General features: G+C 35.2%; 1 protein-coding gene across 4 annotated transcripts in view; it reads right to left on the bottom strand.

Annotated features, from left to right (window-relative positions):
- BBS9 (Bardet-Biedl syndrome 9) overlaps window positions 1-21,190 on the bottom strand; it is a 299,597-nt gene that overhangs the window by 113,976 nt on the left and 164,431 nt on the right. For 2 of the 4 annotated variants that reach the window (XM_053990445.1, XM_053990515.1), the window contains exon 23: window positions 10,991-11,101. The exons of 1 other annotated variant lie outside the window; for it this stretch is intronic. In XM_053990445.1, the coding sequence (XP_053846420.1) occupies window positions 10,991-11,101 (111 nt within the window). Of the gene's footprint in view, window positions 1-10,990; window positions 11,102-21,190 lie in introns of those variants that run through there. One more of the 4 variants, XM_053990599.1, reaches the window with a different exon arrangement.

Raw genomic sequence — 21,190 nt, 5'->3', positions numbered from 1 at the left:
AACATTTGCTGGAATATACACAACATAATAAAGGTAGAAAAGAACAAAACTTTTTTGATAAACACAGCCACAGCAGACCTCTGACTCTAACTGCATATAATTTTACTATTTCTTACTCCTACCTTTACTATTTAAGGTTTTCTTCAACGGGATTGAGATCACATCAAAATCCAAGTTACAACATTTTGCTAAGGCTATTTTACAGAAAACAAACTTAGCTTCTAACTTCTAAAGTAGTATTCTTCAGGGTGTTAATACATAACTGGGGTATTGCACAATGCTACACAGACCATCACTCTGTCCTTGACACTCAAGGTATTAGATCTGAAGACACCTATGATATCTCTGAGTCAAAACATATTAAAAAAAAATAAATCACTGATTCAACTCAATTACAAACAAAAAGGTAAGGGCCTTCTACAGGGCAAGGGCCCTAAAAATATTTAAAGACAACTAAATGAAGAGTTCAGGTTTTATTAAGTAGTATCTTATTTGCAACATAGTAACTACACAGTGAGCTGGAAAGCTATGTAGTCTACCAGTGCCACAAATTTTTTTGCTCTATTTAGAAACTGAGCAAGCTAAGGAACTACAGGTTTTCTCTTGTGGTTCACCTTGTCCTGTGAGGGAATGTGGGCCATAAAATAACATGACACTAATAAAAGAAATGTGTCTTCATTAAGTGATATCATACATTTGTTTTAGGGGTACCATGAAAGGAATCACACTTAGCTCTAACACCACTCTAAATATCATACCCTGTTCTGATTAACAGAATGGATTTGGAACATCTTTCTATTTTTCCCTTTAAAAGAGAACCAAACTTTGAAAACAAAATCTGTCCTAGGAAATACAGACTATTTTTGCTTCCAGCCTGTGTTTCCAAAATTCTAAACTTATTCAGCCTTGTGCATTGACCTACTGCTCATTAAATCCTGATGCACAGGTATATACATTAACACAGATTGGGAAGACATACCTGCTTCATGCACTGCTTTGGGCAGCAGGAGTACACCTGGTTGTATGTTCCAGCAGTTATTAAAAAATTCAGCACTTACCCAGTTTTTCATTCATTCCTACTTCAGCCTCGTATCCTACTTTTGGAAACATTTCAGTAGGATTAATACTAAATTGGTGAGGATGACACCCAACCACATGAAGACATAATTATTCTAACAAGTGAAATAGCTGGGAAGATACTCTGTGGAGTACAACACAAAATAACTCCGAAGTAGAATGTGCTTAGCAGAGATGGCTGATAAATATTTGATGAGGTTGACAAAATAACTGCTTACCTCTGGGTAAGTTATAAGCACTGCATTGTTGGACCTGTTCATTTTAATAACAAGGGCTACTGCTCTGCTATTGCTTGTCCCTCTTGTGGAAATCTTCCTAAGTGTAATATTGTTTGGTCCCAGGGTAGTAAACAATTCCTTAACAAAGTCATCCAATCACCCTTATCAGTGTGGTGAACTTGAATCAGTTCTGAAAGCCTAACTCTTGAATTCTGCCATTACAATTGATCTGTCCCTTGATCAGCAGATATCAGAAGACCCGCATTAACTACAGTCAAAGTGTCAATAACTACTACATTTAATTCTCCAGTAATTAAAGTTAAAAATATGACAGATGCATATTAGGTACAACCTAGTCACATGTACTGCATCTCACAATCACAGGCAATGAGAACTAATTCAAGGAGTTTGTGACAGTCCATCAGCTATAACGGTTGTGACAGCACACAGGGATGGGGCCCCATAAGATATTACTTTTAAAAGTACAGTGTGGATTAGGCATATGCTCACTCTGGAGAAGTGAGTGAAGAATTTAAAAACTGTGGAAGAGCTCTTAACACTACAGTATACAAATGTAAAATAAGAATTGTAGTGTCCATTTTAAGTAACCAGTATTAAGAGATACAGCCAGCATGGTCGATATGTGTACTGCTCCAGCACACCAGAGTGAGAAAAATTTTTATCTACAACAGATTTAGGGTATTTATCTACTGAGATTTAGGGTACAAGCCTCTTTTGAGACATATAAACACCAAGATCACAGTATCACCTACCTGTACAAGAATGGCAACCACATTGCCTCTATATAAAAGCTGAGTGGTAGAACCTTGAAGGTGCAGTAGCATTTTGACTATTTCATTTCAATAATTAAGAGGAAAAAAATTATTATTCCAACCCCAGAAATATTTCAATACTATTCACAATATTATTTAACTAAGATGATGTGAACTGGCAATATACATCATATTACCAATAATATCCATTCTGTGACAATTCAAGGCTCTAGCAAAACTCCAAAGTGGCTTGTAATGGCACTGATAATTTCCACAAAATGACATGGAAAACCTATTTGCAGTTCCAGTAACATTCTCCAACAAAGAGCATGTGGGAATGTGCTCCCTCTTTTGAGGCGTGTCAGCAGTTCTTTAAATGAGAGTCACTGTTTCCATTCAAATCCTTATTTTTCAGGGGGTTGCAGAGTCAGCCCTCAGGGAGAGAGAACTGATCCTAGCAGTTTCAGGTACTTTCATGCAATCCTGTATCTCAAAAACAGTCCTTTTTTCCTTTTTCTAAAGAACGTTTAAGCTATTAGCTCATAATATGGATGGCTGCCTTCTGGAACGGTGAGGGGAGAAAGGGGTGCAAGACACTAAAATTACTTCTAAAAGAAGATATTTTGGAAAATAACCTCTAACACCTCCACAATGTCATTTTTTTTTTCCAGCAAACAGTTCCTAAAGATCTAGAGTTAATCTCCATTTGGTGGCCAATGTTGACAAGCTATAAAGTCAGTCTTGGCATTTTGCATAACCTGGAAAAAAAGACCTGGAAAACCATTTTAAAGGCTCATCCTGGAATTAACAAATAAATAATACTCATCTGATATATCAAACAATTACAAAAATATTAACTTCAGGGTTCTAAAAAGGCAGTGAAGCAGTTTTTGGATAAAAATAACCCTTACCCTTAAGTATAATCTGACTTTTATATAATACATAAGTCATACAATTCCAAGTTTCTGCATCACAAAAACTCCTCCTTGGAGTGCTCAATAAGTTTTTGGGATCTCCTAAAATTTGCAGTACTGGTTTTCAGCAGTAGAGGAGATCTGAAAGTGGAGTGCTTGGCTCTGTTTTATGCTATTGAATGCCTCCGATTTAATTACCTCTTTTATACAAAGATGGATGGCAGAAGCCAGAAGTGGCTGTCTGCCAACTCTGTTGTTCAGGCTATGAAAACCTGAGCAGGATTCAATATGCCTGGCAACATCTAAAGTCTTCTTGGCTTGGCATTTTGAGCAGGCATTCAAATAATACATTGATGAGTGTCTCTGTCCTTTTATTCTCTCCTTTTTTTTCTCTTAAATAATAACACCTCATTAGAAATAAGAAAAGCATGATATGTTTATAGTTCTCAAAGACTGACATGTACATATAGGAACCATTAATATCTAACACAAATAAATATAAAGAACCAACAGCAGAATGTAAATTTTACAGATACTATTCTATAATGTCAAGAAAGTAACACAGATATCTGTGTACTATCTCACAAACCAACAAAGATCTGATAAAAGAAGTGAACCCAGGAGTAATGCACTAATCCAAAGAATACATAAAATTCAAAGCTATCCATGTTCTGCACAAAAATTATGATTTTCTAGTTAAACAAAAAACTAGATACAAAGCTTTGTTTGCAGAACTGGAGAGCCAGTAGTGCATTAGGTAGATAAACATACGTGTTGAGAAACAAGTTTTACTGAGTATTCAGTAAAAAGAATTCATGTGAGCTAAAGAATACAGTAGCCAGCAGTTCAAATCCATGAGAAAAAACACAGAACACTGGGCATATTTGTAGAGTGCACTTTAAACGTCAACACTTGATGCAGTGGAGGAAATAACTGGTGTGAGGAAACAAAAGCAACACAAGATGTCTTATAAAAACTCAGAAGGAAAATGGAGTATTAATCTGCACCAACACATATGAAAAGTGGGCAGCAGCAAATAACAGAGAAGTCTGACTAGTTTCTTTCCTACCCATCTTTACTTGCAGAAGAAAAGTGCGTAATGAATCCTAGTGACAGACAATCATCTACTTAAGCTCATAGTTATGCAGGAAAACTGCCAAGAAAATATGAAAACCAACATTTAGTCACAAAAAAAAGCTTTTAAACTTCTGTTTAGTTTTTTTTTTTCTTCCACTGTGCTACAATTCTCATTTCTTGCCTACAAAATCTAATCACAATTCCTAAAAATGTGTTTAGATTTTATTTTTGGGTTTGTTTCATATTTAGCATGCCCTGTCTTCTCAACCTATCTTTTATGTATTCCTTACCTCATCAGGATTTCTCATGTTCAGGTCTTGTTAAAAATAAGGAAAGGATTTTTGATAGATTCCAGAAATCTTTGGATATGGCCATGAATATGTTGTTATGCCTCGTATCACTCTTTTCTGCTCCCTAACTGCAGCAATAGCAACCTTTTGCTAATAATTTTAAGAGTTTAAGAGTGCCTTTGAATTCTCTCTTCATTAACAAACAGAACACTTTACACAAACAATTCTTTCTATTAAAGACACCAAATTTGAAGGAAAAGGGTCAGGCTGTCTCTGCCATGACTTGTTCATTTCCTAGGTCTTTTCTGTGATGTCACAGCAAATTCTGAGACAACCCATGAAGCAGTGTCAGGTAGTCCTCAGTTCTTTGTTACATTGACAGTCATGAAACAAAGAAATTAATCAGAGACTTTTTTAATCTCTGAATGAAAACATTTTGTAAAACACTATGACTGGTATATATATATAGTGCTTTGTAAAACACTACAACTGGTTTGCTGGTATGGGGCAAACAGAGACTGATCTCTTTACTCACTGCAGGTTGGCAATACACATTATAATATAGCACAATCTGCAAATAATAGAACATATATGACTTGCTGTGTTCTCATGTGCTATATTACATTTCAGAGGAGATGTATATACAAGCTCTTGCTAAAAGAGAAACTATACTTCATTTGGTATTGACTTAATGAAGGAATTCTCACATTAATCTCTTAAGCTGTACTGCTCTTTAGAAAAACAGACTCTGTGGAAAAGAAAACCTCCATAAATCTCTTCAACCCTCTCCAGAAAAATAGGCTTTTTGTAGCCCAGTGATTTTCTTTGCACCTTTTCTTGTGGAAACAATTAGCTTAGTAATTTTGGAGTATTAGGTGGGCCCAGCTGCAGGCCCCTGGTATCTTTCCTATTGTATAGCAATGTCCATACGGAAAGAAAGAAGGATCTAGTCTCATAATACCACAATACATCAGTGGGAAATACCTAAGTGAGCAACTAATAAGGTTAGGTCTGAAGGAGCTTTCACTTACTTGAGGCCATCACAAGTTTATGCATTTTTTGACAGATTTGTTTCTAATTCAGGATTCTTTGTGAGCCAATGACCAAACACTGTGTTGCAACTCTCTTGTCAGAATGCTTGAAACTGTACTCAAACTGTCAGCATCACAATTACCCCTTCAGATGAGCCCTGTTAATTGGGTCTTCACTATTTTTTAAAAATAAGTGTTAAAAAACTCATGCCATGAGTGTAGTAACCAAACTTCAGACAGAAGTTCAGGTTCAAGACTGTAGCCATGAAAAGGCTGTGTTGCAAACAGTACTGATTGATTCAGCTGATTGTTTAGAAAGTTCACTATGAAATCCCCCTCTAGACAGTATGGACATTTTTTCAAAATTATCTTTAGCTTAACTTAAACATTTCCCTTTTATTTAATCTCATATACAATACAGTTAGTAGTACAATTGATTTCTGTCCTATTATACTGTCAAACCTGGAAAAGTGAATTGCTTTGTACATTGCAAACACTTTTGCTATAATTGGCAAAAACATCAGTATTCAAATGATTACTAGTGCAGCAAATTACGATAATTACAATAACAGTAGTAAGGCCAACTGCACCTTCCTCATGCATGTTGAAAATGTAGGGCCAGTTATTAGTCCAATATATAAACAATATATGTCTGAGAGAAAATAGAAATCTTTCACAGACCTGCTTTAGAGTTTTCACAGGAAATTTACTCACTCTTCAAAACAAATTCCAGCATATGCCTTTCCTCATATGTACAGGCAAGAAATAATATTAAGAACAGTTCAGCACAAAAATAAGACTCAGTGGAGAGCTGGCAGCAATTCATATCCAAAAGCTCTTTACTATCAACTCTTTTTACAAAGCCAAGTGTTTAAGAGTACTCTACTCCTTTCTAAAATCAAATATATGAAACAATATCACAAAATTTCATCCTATATTACATCATTTTTTGATGAGCTACTTAGCAGATGTAGTTTGCAGTTTCACACAGTTGTGTATTCATAAGAAAAAATTAAGCACATAAATAAATTTACATGTGTCCCTGGACCCTTTAAAGGAAAATAGTTTCAATCTTGTCTATTAAAAAGTTTGTGCAAGTAAACATCTTTGTGAGCTGGAACCATGGCATAGTTCCTAAAATTGTCTAGGCTATTAAAAACAGCAATCTTTGATTAGAAGGGTGAAGTAGAAAGATACTCTTCTACATGAACATTGCCATTCAATACTGGAGAAAAAGTAACAAAACAAATAAAATACACTGAAGACATGCAGCTGTACAGTGTCTAGGTGCAACTTTGGAGGGTGTTTTTAACATCTGACTCAGAATATCTTGTTTTACTGGAATTTATAGCTCGACCTCGGTGTCATCTATGTATGGGTGCCCGTCTATTTAATCAAAAATAATAATCCAGATTCAAACTACAGACAGTTAAAAATCTATTCCAATCATAAATATAAATGCTGACACAGTTTTTGGTCTTAGATGCTTTGAGTATTAAAGTATAGAAGTTTGTTTACTTTACTAAATATAATCATAGAAGATGAGAACTTTGAAATTTAATCTTTAAGCCATCTAAATATTTGCATGACAGCAACATACAAAGAATTTAACTAAAACAGTGGAAGCACAGTAGCAAATCCAAATGCTAAATATTTTGTCTTATAACTGCTTTCAGAAATATTTGTGTTTAAACAATAAATGTAAATACGGAGCCATACTGCTCTCTTAGGAAGAGACATTATTCTGAATTATCATGGCAAAGTCAGGCAAATATTTCCCTTAAATATTAAAATTTTTGTTGTTGTTTAGATAGATTATCTACAGAATAGGTTTATGGGATCTTAGGTGAAAAATTCTGCCAGGAAAATGAAGCCTTAAAAATTGTGAAAATTCCAATACCTGCATGTCATGACACTTGACAAATCTGACTCCCAGTGCTGTAAAATCCTGAACAAGTAAGGTAATTGCAATGTAATCAGCACAATGGTTTCACACAAAAAAAACCCAACCAAAAATCAACCAAAAAAACAAGACACATTTTTCAAGCCAAACATTCCTTTATTTATACAAACTTTTAATCTGCTTTTCCATCAATTTAGTGAAGTTAGTCATGATTTACCAGCATAAAACTCTTTATTCACAAAAAAATAACCAGACCCTTTCTGTGTAAAATAATCAGTAGGAGTATTGGTTGGAAAAAAAGGGTTTTAGGAAGTTCTCTATCCTAGTAAGTAGCATGTAGCACAGGGCATACAAGGAGTTCAAAATACTTAATTTAAGGACTATATACTGATAAATGCATATGTTGTTATTACATCCTAAAGCTCACCACCACCACCACAGTTCAATTGCTGTTTTAAGGTAGTTTCCCATATTTCTTAGAGATTTCTCTAGAAAGCCTACAGGTACAAGAGCTTCTTTATACCTCTTTGTGACAAACCATATTTTCAATTAATTCCATCAGAAATATTCTAGCACAAGTGAGAGCTTGAGAAGTGGAGCTCTGCAAAGCTCTGTTAATTGCTACCTTCTAGAACACATGAAAACTTCTCCATTAAATCAAATCACCCAAGCAGATGCAATTCTGGTTAGAAATTCATTATTTGTAAAGAAGAAAACAGAAGACAGCAGGAAGAGTACATGAAAAGATAAAGGAACTCCACAGTACTTACATAGAGTCTATAATCACTACGTTCGTACTTTTGACTGCAGTAGAGGTCAGCATTGGTATTATAGCTGAGAACTCATGGAAGAAGTAAAGACATAACAAGTGAATTTCAAATTACATACAAACTCTCCACTAGGCTTGTGCAGTCTATATGCAATATATGCTGCTCTGTCCTCCTAACCAAAACAGCAAGAACAAAATCAGCAGGGATTTATCATGCTAACATTATTCCTCTCAATGCAATGCACACAGATGCCATGCCTTGAGATGGTAAGAAATGGAATAAATATTTTCCATTCACTGGGACAGAGAATGTTCAAAGGAGTATTTTGTACCTACTCAAAGCAAAAGCCATCTAAAAGAATCTACTCCTACAACTGCAATAATACCATTAGCTTCCAAATATCATTCATGTCATCCCATTCTCTACTATGAAATCACAATATACTTGGATTAGAAAAAATAAGAAAAACAACACAGTGAGAACTATTTCAGCAATTAAAAGAAAACATCATAAATCCAGTAATTCCCCTTCCAAAGAGACTCCATGATTGGGCTAAAGCCACATTCATTCCACAGACTTGTAGATGACTAGTAGATGTCATTTTCTGATCTCCTAAGTAACTATTACAAGTAAAGCCAAAAGTCTTGCTCACATGCTTAGCAGCTGCCTGGAAAGTCTCAATATAATACTTTACATGAGATAATTTGCAAGTTTGTGACAGGATGATGCCCTACAGCACTGTTTCTCACAGAACAGTCTTCCAGGTCTCAGTCCCTCATTTCCCTCAGTTCTTTGCATAGCTCATACAACACACTATCATATAATCACAGAACATCCTGAGTTGGAAATGACCCACTAGGTCACTAGGGTCATCAAACAACCAACCCTCAACTTATCATGAGAATCTGTCTTGAACTCCATTAGGAAACGAAGGAAGATATATCAAGAAAAATTACTTTTACTCTTTGTCCTTTTTTCTCTGTCATTTACTTCACATAGTTGAATAAAATGCAAACTTAAATAAAAAGATACATAAGACACAGAAAATATTCTTTGAGGGCTCTTTGTAATCACCATGGTCTTGCTGCAGTGCCTGAGCAAGAACTCAGTCCAAAAATATCATGTACAGAAAAACATTGAAAGGCTGTGATTTCATGCCTACTGTTACCTTCAGGTTTAAGTAGCTCCCTTGGCTCTTACACTCATAGCAATTAGAATTTCCAGACAGCTTGGTGGCAGATATTCTAGGTGTTCTCTATATTGCAGCACTAACTGGCAGATGGCAGTCAATTCTTACCATGAATGAATTAAACTCACTAGTATAACACATGGCTGTAAACCTGAAGACTTTTTAAAAGCTTTCAAAGTTTTCATTCTGCCTTTTATAGTTACAAAGCAACAACAGCCAGCTATGTGACGTAAATCTCAATTTATATCATGGGCTAAGACCTAGACTAGGATATGCAGGTCCCCATGCTGTTGTTTCTGGAGCTCATGAATACATTTCTACACTTTTCCACTCATGCTAGTCTTTTCAGTAATAAGGTTATTTAAATATAGGAGAACACTATCTACTGAAGAACAAATATGTGCTTGATCAGAAGACGGGAGCATCAGACAAAGAAATAACCTGCCATATGTTTGTGATTTATTAGCCTAGTTGCCTGAAGTTGGAATTTAATCAGGATTGTATCCTACATCAGAGAGATGACATACTTTTCCATTACCAGGAGGTTACTTAACATAGCCAGACGGCAAAGGTTAAACTATATTTATGTCAACTTTGACAGGCTCTTTTCTAATGAACTGAAGTCCACGAGGACCACAGGTAATTCGCACTCTGGAAAAGTCAGAGCTGTATGTCTTCAGGGGATTTTCAGGTTGTTTTGTAAGCAGGTACTAATTTTTAAGTTACACTGTGGCATTATTATACATTGCTGCCTTAGATATCCTTCTTTCCTGCCCACTATTAAAAATTTGCTAATGTAAATTCTGCTATTAAAGTTAACTATCTATTCCAACTCCCTGCCTGTCTGTGCTACAGTTAGCTGGGCAAACAAGCAGCTGAATGGTTCTTGAAAACACAATTGACTGGGTTTTGCAGATGTGTAAGGACTTTATTTTTGACTGTTGCTGGTTGCAATCTCTAAGCTGCTTTTCTTAACTTTAACACCTATCCATAAAGAAGACTTCTGATTTACAAGCAACATTCAAATATACTTTATAATAAGTATTATAGGATAAAATCAGACAAGGAGAGGGGAAAAGAAGTGTGAAGGTACAACTTAGTAAGCAAAATGTGAAATTGCTATAGTTAAACCCTGAGAATTTACCAGACACTTTATTAAACTGCAAGGCAGTACTTTACAGTGCTGCTTTTAAAATATGTTAACACTATATCACAGTTCCCGGCAGCAAGAAGTCTTTCCAGAAAATGTGTCATCACTGTATGCAGCATATTTTATAGCCAGTATAATTTCATTTTATTATATGCAATAATATTTTTCTGAAATTCTAGGAAGTCTCCCCACAAAAGATAAGTAATGACCATATTTTAATCAGCTGGCACAAAGTGTAACCACCATACCACAGGAAAAAAAAAGTCCCTTTATTACACCAAAATGCCCTTAGTTTCATTTTGCCTCTGTGGAAGAGATCGTGAATAAAACCTGTGAGAATCTCAAGTATTACGTAGCACAAAACCTTTGAACTGTGAAGTTATTTAATTCCAAGACTGACCTTTGCAGTTGAGCCATTCTTGACAGAAGAAGCTGGATAAGCTCAGAATCCTACACATTGCACTATTGTAGCAAGAAAAGCTAGAAATTATGCCAACAAAGGCTGAAATATGCGCCATTTTTTTCATATGTCCACAAGCACTCTGAAAAGATGAGCTGTACACCTCTAAGTGAAATAACATAATTTTCCTTTTCTTACCAGACTTGGATTTCTGCTTTGTGGTCTGCCCCTGACTGGCAAACACTGCTGTGGAGCCTGGTATAACAGTCCTTTCCTCTAGATCAGACTCTGGGATTGTAGCACAGCCACCTAGTTGGAAATGGAACACACAATGTGGGGTTTATGCAACAAAACAAATCCACTGGTGCATAATTGAGGAAAAAGAGTCGATAAATTAGCTGACAGGAACACATAAAACTAAAATAGTCTTTACTTTCACTTTAAGGAAATATTTGCTAAAGAAAACTATTACCATTATTTAGAAGGCTGATTATGTTTCAATGAATTCTCTCTACTACTTATGTCATCCTCAAAAAAGTTTGAATTAATTTAGACCACAGAATATGCAAAACTGGTTCCACATAAAACATGGAAAATAATGTGATTTTTATTAAAGATCAGATTACTCGAAGCTATTTTTGTAATAAAGTAATTAAGTGTGAATGAAGTAACTTTTAAAAATCAACAAATCTTATGAAGATTGTTAGCTTGCCACAGAGAATGGCATGCTGATTTTTTTGGATGGGCTATTAAATATAGTATTTTTATTAGAGAAAACACAGGGACATATTCAGTGTCCAATAACATGCCTTACTCCAGTGATTATAGGATGTATGGTATAACATCTTTGTATGTTTCAATATTGCTTTATGAGCCATTCATTAGACAACACAATTACTTACAGCTCTTTTTCTTCAAATATGTTTAAATACCTACATTTAAACTATGAAGAGAGGTATAATCTAGTAGTAGTAGCATCAGCTGGAGTAGCTTGCAGTGGTATAGGTTGATGTACATTTATTTCAGAACAGCTGTGGTCAGGACACTGGAGGATGTGTCACTGTTCCACAGCAAAAAGACGGCCTCATAGTAAGTGCATTGCCAACAATACAGTACACAGCTGAGCCACCTCTTTTCCTAACAGCCCTCCCAGGAACACCACTAACAAGCAAACAAATCCATGTACTCATCTATTGGGCTCTGAAAGCACATGTTTGTAAGCAGCACATCAACTCCCAATGGTGCGCACAGACTTTTTACCTTCATGCAAGAGCTGTTCTATTTTGAAAAGACATGTTCTACTCCAGGCCCCATAAAAAGTGCATCAAATTTGCAGCAACACAGGCTATCCTCCCTTTACTAAACTAAAAGAGTAAAATTAAAAATAAGGTTGCATTTCTAAGTAGGAGAGTTGCATTTTCCCTGGCAGTTTCAGAAGCACTGGCAAACCAATGCACCATGTCTCGCAGAAATGTACCACCCTGACTAGCCAGGGTAAAGCACAGCAGCTCCAGTGAAGCCCGTGAAAACACTCAATCCTCTCAGATAAAGAACTAATACAGCAGCTTTGGCTCCTAAGGAAGAGTAAAGACACAAGCTGCTTTATCCAAATACACCCTGAGAGAAAGTTTAAGTTGCATCACAGGATTTATGTTTGATTTACAGCAAGCAAATTTTGTCAGTAGTAAAGGAAGGTCAGGAGTAAATGTGTCAGACTTGCAACCCATGACAGCTTCAAATATTTAGGATACCTGCTATGAAAATCAAAGAGAAAACTGGAAATTAAAAAAACTTCTTCATGTTAAAATACTGTAACAGTAGGGTCATGTCTGACATTGCATTAAATATAAATGTACCAACAGCCTAAATGAAAATAAATATCTGTAAACCAGTACTCCTGTGGCCATTTGAAAATTATGACTAAAATATAAACTACAAGATTTGAGGAAATGGAAATCAGTGCTTTAAAAGTAAATTTAGATTTTTCACATTCTTATTGTTCAGATAAAATCTACATTCTTAAACACTAGCCTGTAAATACAGCATACAAAATTAAGGTTTCTTGCCCCAAAGAACTATTAAGAATGGCATCATACATTTTAGTATTATAACATTTTGTAACAGCATGAGTGAAAACTCACCAAATTAGTATCTATTGAATTTCTACATGGAAATAGAGAAATTTTCTAACATTCACTCTAAAACCCAAAATTCAGTAACTTACATAGCCTTGAGGACTGGTGGCCTTTGGTGCCAAAATATTTCATTCATTTTCAATCATGACAGTAACTGAGTAAGAATTGGAAAAGGTCTATTTGTCCTTAGCTACAACACACTACTTGTTAAAAGGAAGCAGGATGTCATGATTTTGATTTTAATGTGAGAGATTAATTGACATTTACTTGTCATCATACCATCAGAAGTTATTACAATTAAAAGTAAAATTAACTTCTTCCATAAAATTATTTTACTGAGAATACTGACAACTGAAATGTTACCAGTGGCATACTATTTTATATAAAAAAGAAAATTTAGACAGAACCCACAGAGCAGTACTATCAGCATCAATATTAAGAGTAGTAATAACATGTTACTTCTGCAAGGATGCCAATAACTCTTTCCTGTGAACTATTTTTTAAATGCTGTTTTTTCATAAAGGCATTCCATGTGCTAAAACCACTTGTTCTCAATGGGGCAGGATTTCATTAGGATTTTTGTGACAATATTTAAATAAGTATTCAGAAAAGAAAGCAATATAATAGTTACACTTTTGCCTTTTTTGAGGCAATGACTATTACAGGATCAAGGTTTACAGGATCATTTCTACCTTGCTCTTCTAATACCAGTATGACCTTCTAAATAAAGGAGCTACTCAAATTTGCTAAGCATGTCCCTTAACTTGGTCAGATGCACAGGGCTGAGTCGCATGACTGGACCCTCATCTACACACAGCCCGCCTCAACACAAGTGGTACCCATTTCTTCCAATGAAACTAACAGGAAATTCCATTTTCTTGCTCCAATCAGCACAGATACACATCCTCAAGATAACAATGGATACCCTGGACAACATGCTATGATTTCCCACAGGAGGGAAGGTGCAGAGACCACACTATGACTACTGTCACATTGAAAGAGAAACATTCAAAGCAAATTTCAAAATTTCACTAGTCTGAAAAAGAAAAGGCATAAGTACACACTACTCAATATAATATTTATACCATAGTAGACCAGGATTTTTTGTGATTCAGAAACATTTTACAACTCAGAAGGACAGCTATATGGGGAAAAAAAAAAAAAAGAAAATAAAAGAAAAAAAAAAAGAAAAAAAAAAGAAAAAAAAAGGAAAAAAAAAGAAAAAAAAAAGACCTTTTTTGCTAGGACTACAAGCTTTTCATTTCATACTTCAGAAGTTCTACTCATGGTCTATATTCTGACTTCTCTGATCAAAACTTCTTTAAGTTAAAAGAACTCTGATTTTTTATATATATATCTCTAAATACATTTCGATAAGTATTCACTGAATATCTGTTTTAGCAAGCATTTTCAGTTTTTATGCACATTGAATTCTAAAAGAAATCACAGCAACAAAATAATTCACATTCATTCACAATTAACTGAATGGTACAGATCTGAAAAGTGAAATATTTAAGGAAAAAAGGGGAAAAGAGGAGGAATAGTAGTACATAAATCTACACACTGGAAATTATCCAAGCTGAGAAGTCCTCCAGATGTCAGTCTGTAAACAGAGCTTCATAAAATTAATTTTCCCATTAATTGTTGGCAGGAATAACATCTAGAATATGTTATTACATCTGACCCATTCTTTCCCCCTTTTCCATGTAGCTAAATTCTTGTCTGGCACCACTGATCTTTTATCAGTTGTGATAAATCCAAGAAAGCAGTTTTGTCAACAAAACTGCTTGATAGGGTACAACATGCATAAAATTACACTTAAGGTAATTGTGAACTTTGTTCACCAAAGGAAATGAGACTTCTCTTGCTTATTTTCACTACATCTGTTTTTGTAACACTTTTGGATCTTAAGCTGGAAAAAGATACCAACACCCAAAGGAAATATAAAACACATACTGAACAAAAATTAAGCCCTGACAGTTTTCCTACAGATTCCTATCACCATGTTCTTATGCATTTTAATACAGCACTAAAAGTTGAAAAACAGGAAAACAAAAGTGGTATACATGAGAAAAAAATGAAAAGGCACTTTGAGGTAAAGAGTATTTGAGTTTCCTTTTTCTCTTCCACTCAATCACAATCTAAACTATGCATAAAGTTTCCATTTTCCTCTGAAATCAATTCGTACAAGAGTCCACAGAAAGAAGAAAGAACAGCTTCCTGAGCAGTGTTTGGCAGCAAGATAGTCAAAATGTGAGCAGGAAGCTCTGTAAATAGCAGGTTTTGCATCCATATGCATACCATTATACAATGAAGATAATCTAAACAGTAAAATTATTTCATAGAGATTTCAAAAAGCTATACACAAAACCATGCTTACTTGAGTTTTGTGTTCTGTCGACAATTTTAGGAAAGTGTACACCAAAAATGCAGTCTAATGCTTTAGAGGTTATTCTCTCTTAAAGAGTTTATCAATTAATTTTACTGATTCAGATAGCTGCATTTATTTGAGTCCTCTGAATGTTTTTTAGGATCTTCTGATCAGAAAGTAGCCTGCCTGTTGAAACAAACACTGCATGCAGGTTGTGAAGATAAGTAATGCTATTGCTGCTTTTTAAATGGAAGATAAAACAACAAAATCTATAGAAGAAAACAATACATATTTGAGTGTATTATGAGATCCATAGAACATTTATTCACATACCAGCCCTGGATTAGAGGCTATCATTTGAATAGACACATTCCACGAATGCAAACACATTTCCATTGCAGAGTTTGAGGAGAAAGAGGGAGAAGAATTATGAGAAAGGGAAAAAGGAAGGGAGAGAAATAGGGAGGGAGAAAGAGGGGATTGGGGGACTAAGACAAAAAGGAAGGCAGGGAGATAGGGGAAGCGAAGGCAGAGAAAAAGGTAAGTTTTTTTGTTTGTTCCTCCTAAATGGGTGTCTGAAAACAGTGTTACAATTCATAATAGCGAACAATCCAGGTTTACTTTGGATATTCACTTGCGGAATATAGACTCACTAAATAATCAGTTATAGATTTCAGAATTTATCACTTAAGTCTAACAGTGGCTACAATCCTGCAGCCACACAATTCCATTGTTTTCCATGTGCTTTGACACAACCAAATTCAACAAAATTACAGAAAATATTTCTGTATTACATTCCAGTAGAACAATAAATTAGGGGAAAAAAGTTATACCAACAGAATATGTAGTCCAAGATCATAGAAAATCACCAAAACATATTTTTAATGGAAGCACACAGAGACATAGTAAACTGTTGTTCTGATTTACTCATGTTTTACTGAAATGCTTCTTAACAAAACATCCAGTTTTTAAATTCCATAGGTTTTTTTCCTATGATGAATTGTCACTATTTGCACAAAGAGCTATGCAAAAATAATTCACACCAATTCTGTGGCTTCTGTTTGAGCTTGTAGCCCATTCAAATATTTTGAACATGCCTCAGTTCATAAAACCTTGACTTACAAAGTTCAGGGTACTTTGGCAGCAAAAGCTCTTTATGGGAGCAACTGTGGTGTTGAAACTGTCAAATAGTCTTGGCCATTCTTCCAGGATGAGGTTCAGTGCATGTGGTATGCAAGTCATAGGAATGGCATTGGGAAACACATTGCTAAGAGCAGATCCAACAGCTGTTTTCATTAAAGACACATTATTGGACATTCGGCCAAGAACACAAGATCAACATTCAGCAGTACCCTTACTAGCTCAGGACTGAGAATGCAGGAAGAGTGAACTGTATAAATGCCACCCAGTATCTACCAAAGGCACTTGTTACACACTGAGAACAAAGGACGAACGATGACTTCTGCTTCAGCCACAAAAGTGCATTATTCCATCCACCCACCTATTCACCTGATGAACAGACTGGCTGAAAAACATGCTCTGTGTTCTGATATGTCTTGGGAGAGGCAACTTAGTGAATTTTGTAGTGCTTGGAGGATTTCCATCTGCTTTTACATAACAGAAAAGAAAAATCAGCTTACAAAGGAATTTTTCAAGGGGATTATCAACTTGACAAACAACACAACCATAAAAATCACTATTTTTTCAGAGCACACTGCCTCACAAAACACCTGGTGGCTTTTGTTGACTTGGTCTCATATCCTCTTCCCCATATTCAGTGTATCACTAAGTCTAGATTTTGATTATCATAACTGTCCTAGGTTACAAGATGTGACTAGGGGCGTGTATTCTATTACCATCTGTTAGAGGAGGAGCAGTTATCTTCTGTTAATTGGGCAGTTTTCTTTATCTCTTCTACAACCAATCTCTAGCGATATCTCTAGGGAGATATCTTCTGTTAATGGGCCATTGAGTCTCACTGCATGACTGATAAAATTACATCATCCCATTGCGAGAAGCTCTGCCCAGAGGGAGGAGCCAAGCATTCCTACCTGGATATAATCTGAGATACTGGGACACCAAGGCAGCCTTCTCCACTGGATTCCCAGAGGAGCAGCTGTCTTATCCACTGGATTCCCAGAGGAAGACCAGGTTCATTGACACCACCACTGGACCTTCAGAGGAAAAGTCCACCCTTCTACAGGATCACTGCTTCAACAGAACCATACCTGTCACTGCAGGAGGACTGCAGCCACCATTCCAATTGGACTGCTACCAATACCCTGACCCACAGGGTGTCAGGTTATATTCTGACCCTGTCAGTGGGTTTTTTTGTACTATTACACTTGTATTTTAATTTTCCTAGTAAAGAACTGTTATTCCTATTCCCATATATTTGCCGAAGAGCCTTTTAATTTCAAAATTATAATCATTCAGAGGGAAGGGGTTTACATTTTCCATTTCAAGGGAGGCTTCTGCCTTCCCTAGCAGACACCTGTCTTTTCAAACCAAGACAATAGCTAGACATGGTTTTCTTTCCAAATGCTTAAATGCAGCAGTAGCAAAAACTACAGAATATACTGTCATCAATCTATTCTCAGGACTACATTCTCCATTCAGTCACAAACTAATTTCATGCAATCCTTTTGGGAAACTGGAATAATACATCAAAAACTTAAATAGATAATGCTCCCTTTGATAAACACTTTCCTTATTATTTTTCTAAAAGCATATTTAAGTGAATTTCCAATGTCACTTCTGGTTTCTAACTGCCAATACAATAGAGAGCACCTCAGTGTTTGGAGCAGCTGGGATCTCAAAAAAACTTTCACAACACTGCCTTTATGCAGTCTCTAACCTTTCCTCAGCATACAGTGAAAGTAAACAGACTAAAACTGACTTTTACAGCCTTGATAACAAACCCTTCTGGTATCCATCATTCTAAAAATTTAGAGAAATATTTTGCTCCTATTCACATTTAAAACACTTGTATTTCCTGGATCACATATATGAAACTTTCTTCCAGTTGAAGACTCAATTATGAAGACACATATACAGACACAAATTTTGGACTCACTTGCGAAGGAAGAGCAAGTCCTCATTCCCTGCACTCAGAAGCTGAAGAGACATTTACAGGCTGTGGCCTGGTTTGCAGTGCTGTAACCCATGAGTTAGGAAAGCATTCCATCACACAATCATAGTGCAAAGACTGTCCAAGTGAGCAGTCTTTCACTGATTCAGGGGAACAAATAAATATTTATCTTCCGGGAGTTCATAGTATATTGGCCTAAACAAAACACTTAACAACAGGAGGAAGCTAAAAAATTTAGGTTATTGAACCTACATTTAGGTTAGCTGTGAACAAGAAATAAAAGACAATGCAATTTGCTGCATGAGGCCTTGTTATGCTGGGGATTTTGGATGTCTGAGACAGCCTTGATAGAACAGTAGTAAGACAGAAACAGTTTATGAAGGACCTATGCCTAATGCAGATATTAAGCTGAGTGAAATCAAATAAAAAGCACTTGGGATGTATGCTAATGCATGATTCTGGGCTAGAGAATACAGGAAAAAAACATACTGACATCAGATACGTACTAATACATACAAAACCTACTAATATCAGATATGCTGTGGATAACAGACGACAGTGGACTAGCAACTGGGATTAAAATGTAGGTACTGAAGAAAGCATGTTGCTCAGAAAAACAAAATTAAATTGGTAGAGTAATATTTCCTAGCACTATTGTGATGGACTACTGAAAGTATACAGAATTGACCACTTTGGAAAAGTACTGTAAAGTAGTTTAGTATACAAAATGTCAAATTTTAGCAACAAAACAAAAATATCTTATTTCAATAGCGATCGCAATTGCATTAATATTATAACAGTGAGAAATGATGGTATTATGAAAATGAAAGAAGATACAAAACACTCAGAAAGAGTCACAGGCTGACAGAAGGAAAAGGTCCCAGAGTGATGACTAATAAAATTTTGAAATCCAACGGAAAACTTTTAATGTAAGGAACAAGACAGGCGTAACACTATTGAACAAGATACTGGTAAGACATCTGGAACACTGAATTCCTGTTACCATGGTCATGACAGGTTAAATAAATCTGGAAAACTTCAGCCTAAGATTACTAATATCATATAGGAATCACATACCTTATTGACACCTGAACAGATGACCAGTCTTGCTGAGCTAAAACCACTAAAAATGGAACAGACTGATCTTTATCAAAAATGCAATTAGGCCAAAAACCCTTAGTGTCTGGCAAAATAGAAAACACTTGTAGAACAAGAAGGAATTGCTCACAAATTAATTTTTACTAGAAATTAGGTTTCTGACTACCAAGAGAGCAAAGGCTTTGAATCATCCCTGAACATAAACCATGGAGGCAAATAATTCTGTTTATGAATGAGACTAAATTACCTTATTCTAACACAGAGATAGAGTTTCTGAACAAGGGCTTTCTTTTCTTCCTTCCCTTCCATCCTCTCCAATTAGAAAATATAGAGAACAGAGGTCAAAAAAGATAGATTTATCTATTAGCATTCTGAAATTATCCAATTATATGTTATCTAATTATGATTAATTATCCAATTCCTAAAACATAAATTAATAGATAAATAGAGAATACTAATTTATCTATCTAGTGACGAAAAACATGGATAAAAGCATCATCACTTAATATTATTCAAATAAACCAACATCTACCTGATGGATTTATAAGACAAACTGCATCTAGATCCTTTGGGCACTAAGAGTTTAGGAAATCAAAGCATTCATAAGGAAAAAAGAGAATTCTCTTTTTTAACAACACTGAAGTTCCCTTCTACAACTGAAAAGCAGCCTTTGTTGAAAATTCTTGCTTCTTTGTAAATTATATCAAAGATAGCATTGTTTCCATGCATTGGAAATTTCTTCTTTCTCAGTTGTACCTAAATATTAGATTTGTTCATAGTATGTAGAACATGTAAATAACGCTGTATTTGTTTAGTCATTAAAAATGTTGTTTTAACATAATTGTCAGCTATTACTTTTATTGATTGCACTGGGAGACAAGAATCAATCCAATTATACTAACCTATCTTTGCTCCAACACTGCAAAAAGAAACATACATTACTTATATTTACTTTATTTTCACTAACATTTAATACTTCATTCACTATATATTCCACTGACCAATTAAATCCAAGTATTATTTTGTGTTAGGTCAACCTTCTACAGCATTAAAATCTCTGGGATTAACTTTAAGAGGAATCAAGAAAAGGCAAGTTTGGCTCCACTAAGTATCATAATACCATTAAATTAGTTTAGTTTATTTGGAGGAAATGAGCACAAAACTGTACATAATAATTTAAAATTACATCTTATCCTATAGACAGAACTTTTTCCTTTGTTTACAGAACTTCCTATTCAGAAAATTTTACTCTACAAATGGCACAGAATTTTATTCTTTCACTAGTACCACACCTATACCTGTGTAAATCATGCAAATTTACTAAAGTCATTACCATTCAAATGTTATGAAAATGATACAACTGAGGGATAAACAATTTTGCATATATAAAGGTTTTGTGTCATATCTCCTGCAAGCATTTTTAAAAGTAGCCCAGAGATTCATGCACTTCACATGATAAACTTTAAATAGAATTGACTTTACATAATTGCAAGTATCTTTTGATCAAACACAAGGTATCTGAAGATCTGAAAAACAATGCTTCCAAAAATCTCTAATAACTAGGGAGAATCCTGGCACTGAACTTTTCAGAGAGGGGGAAGAGATTCAGTTTGACTAATGTCATAAAATGAACTACATCCACTAGAAGATAATGAATAGCTCAAATTCAGATGCTGTTTTGGGTGGGTTTGTTTGTTTGTTTG

Source organism: Vidua macroura, chromosome 1 (genome assembly GCF_024509145.1).
Source record: "Vidua macroura isolate BioBank_ID:100142 chromosome 1, ASM2450914v1, whole genome shotgun sequence".
NCBI lineage: Eukaryota > Metazoa > Chordata > Aves > Passeriformes > Viduidae > Vidua > Vidua macroura.
This window is presented reverse-complemented; position numbering and strand designations above follow the sequence as displayed.